General features: G+C 37.5%; 1 protein-coding gene across 1 annotated transcript in view; it reads left to right on the top strand.

Moving 5' to 3' along the window:
* LOC106871240 (sushi, von Willebrand factor type A, EGF and pentraxin domain-containing protein 1) overlaps nt 1-1,644 on the top strand; it is a 59,062-nt gene that overhangs the window by 6,980 nt on the left and 50,438 nt on the right. Inside the window, exon 3 of the mRNA XM_052977713.1 lies at nt 491-620. Coding sequence (XP_052833673.1) covers nt 491-620 — 130 coding nt within the window. The remainder of the gene's footprint in view (nt 1-490; nt 621-1,644) is intronic.

Genomic DNA, 1,644 nt, shown 5'->3' with positions numbered 1-1,644 from the left:
TGTGTGTGTGTGTGTATACATGGGGTCGCGAGGGTGCCTCACCTTGTTGCAAATAAAACTCGTCATCTTCCAAAGTCCTCTTAGCATTACAGATTGTCCCAATAAGTTTAAGTAAATGGGACCAGTCACAGTTCCACCAAAAAGGGTCCAGTTAATTCTTTTCATTAATAAGTCGCACCATTCTATAACTTCTAACAAAATGACAAACATATTCTTCCGTAATAAACGGATTCTTAGGTCCTCAGTAGGTGCAACTGTAAAGGTTAACCGAGCCATTTAATTTAAATGCAGCATCATCATTCCAAACAGTCTTTGTTGCAATGTCTGCATCTTCTTCTTCGTATCTTGCCAAGTTCCACTCACAAAACTCTACTCTACTCTTCATTTTCATTAAGAGTGTTGACTATTCTTTGAATATCATGTTTCCAATGACAATATTTCGAAATGTGAAGAACGCTTGATCTTGAAATTCCCATTTCATGACTCTCAGTGCCGCACAGATTTCCTTGGACCCTTGCAAAACAGTTCTGGTCGCCTTTCTTGTTTTGTGTCACTCATACATGTCCACAGACTTCGGAACAGTTCCGTCTTCTTCAAACTTGCATTTAGTTCGAGGGATCGTAAGTCGTGTTGGTTGATTGTTTGAAACTCTCTCTCAAACTGTTTTTGCATTTCGAATATACTTTCAAAACTCCAGCAGCACTTTTGGTTTGGCTACTTTTAACAGTTCCAACGAGTTAAATCTAAAGAGAAATGGAAATTACGTGAGTTTTCAGCTCTGGAAGAGTGTATACATTTCTTCCTTTTGTGGGGATAACCTTGTATATATTGGTTAAACAACTGATATAAAAATTCTAACAATCTCCACGTACAAATATTAAATAAACAAATATCAAATAACTGTAGAAGTTGTCTTCCAGCTTTGAGTTAGCAAAGTTTCACGTATTATACGCACACTCGTCATTGACTGAAAGTATTTCTTATAATAGAGTAATTGCGCGAAGCAGTGTCTACGTATAATCTCTCTTCTTAAGAGAGATTTTTTTTCCTCCATGGCAACTGCAGTGTATTTGCCTTTAGCAGTTGAAATATGTGACAAACATATTTCAACCAACCTAAATTGTGATTTCTTATAATCACGTTTCGCCAAGATTCCCCATTACTTTCCCTGTTCTGATGCATTCTTATAATCAACACAGGCTCTTCTTTCCGGTCCATTCTTGAAAATCATCTTCAATCCACGAAACATACCTGACCGTTTCTTGTTCTCTTCAATATTTCCGGTGAGAATGGCCTTGGACATTAATCCTGCATTATCTCATAGCCTTGAGACTTCAATGATGCGGTCAGTTATTTATAGAATGACATTGTAATGTAGGTTATGGGTGGCTGGATCTGATCAGTTTGAACATAAAATGGGTAGAATATTTTGGGTCGTATATGACCGGTTTCAATGCTAAAGGATTAAACGTCTTACGTAGACATTGAAACCTTCCAGTCTGTTGTTGGTCATTCGAAATTCATCCAGAAGTAGTCTCCAATAAGAAGTCATCAATTTCGATCACTTGTTCAAAATTAACAACAAATTGTTAAGTGTGTGTGTGTGTGTGTGTGTGTGTGTGTGTGTGTGTGTGTGTGTGTGTG

The sequence above is a fragment of the Octopus bimaculoides genome, chromosome 28 (assembly GCF_001194135.2).
Source record: "Octopus bimaculoides isolate UCB-OBI-ISO-001 chromosome 28, ASM119413v2, whole genome shotgun sequence".
NCBI lineage: Eukaryota > Metazoa > Mollusca > Cephalopoda > Octopoda > Octopodidae > Octopus > Octopus bimaculoides.
Note: the sequence above shows the minus strand (reverse complement) of the source record. Positions and strands in the feature narration are given on the sequence as shown.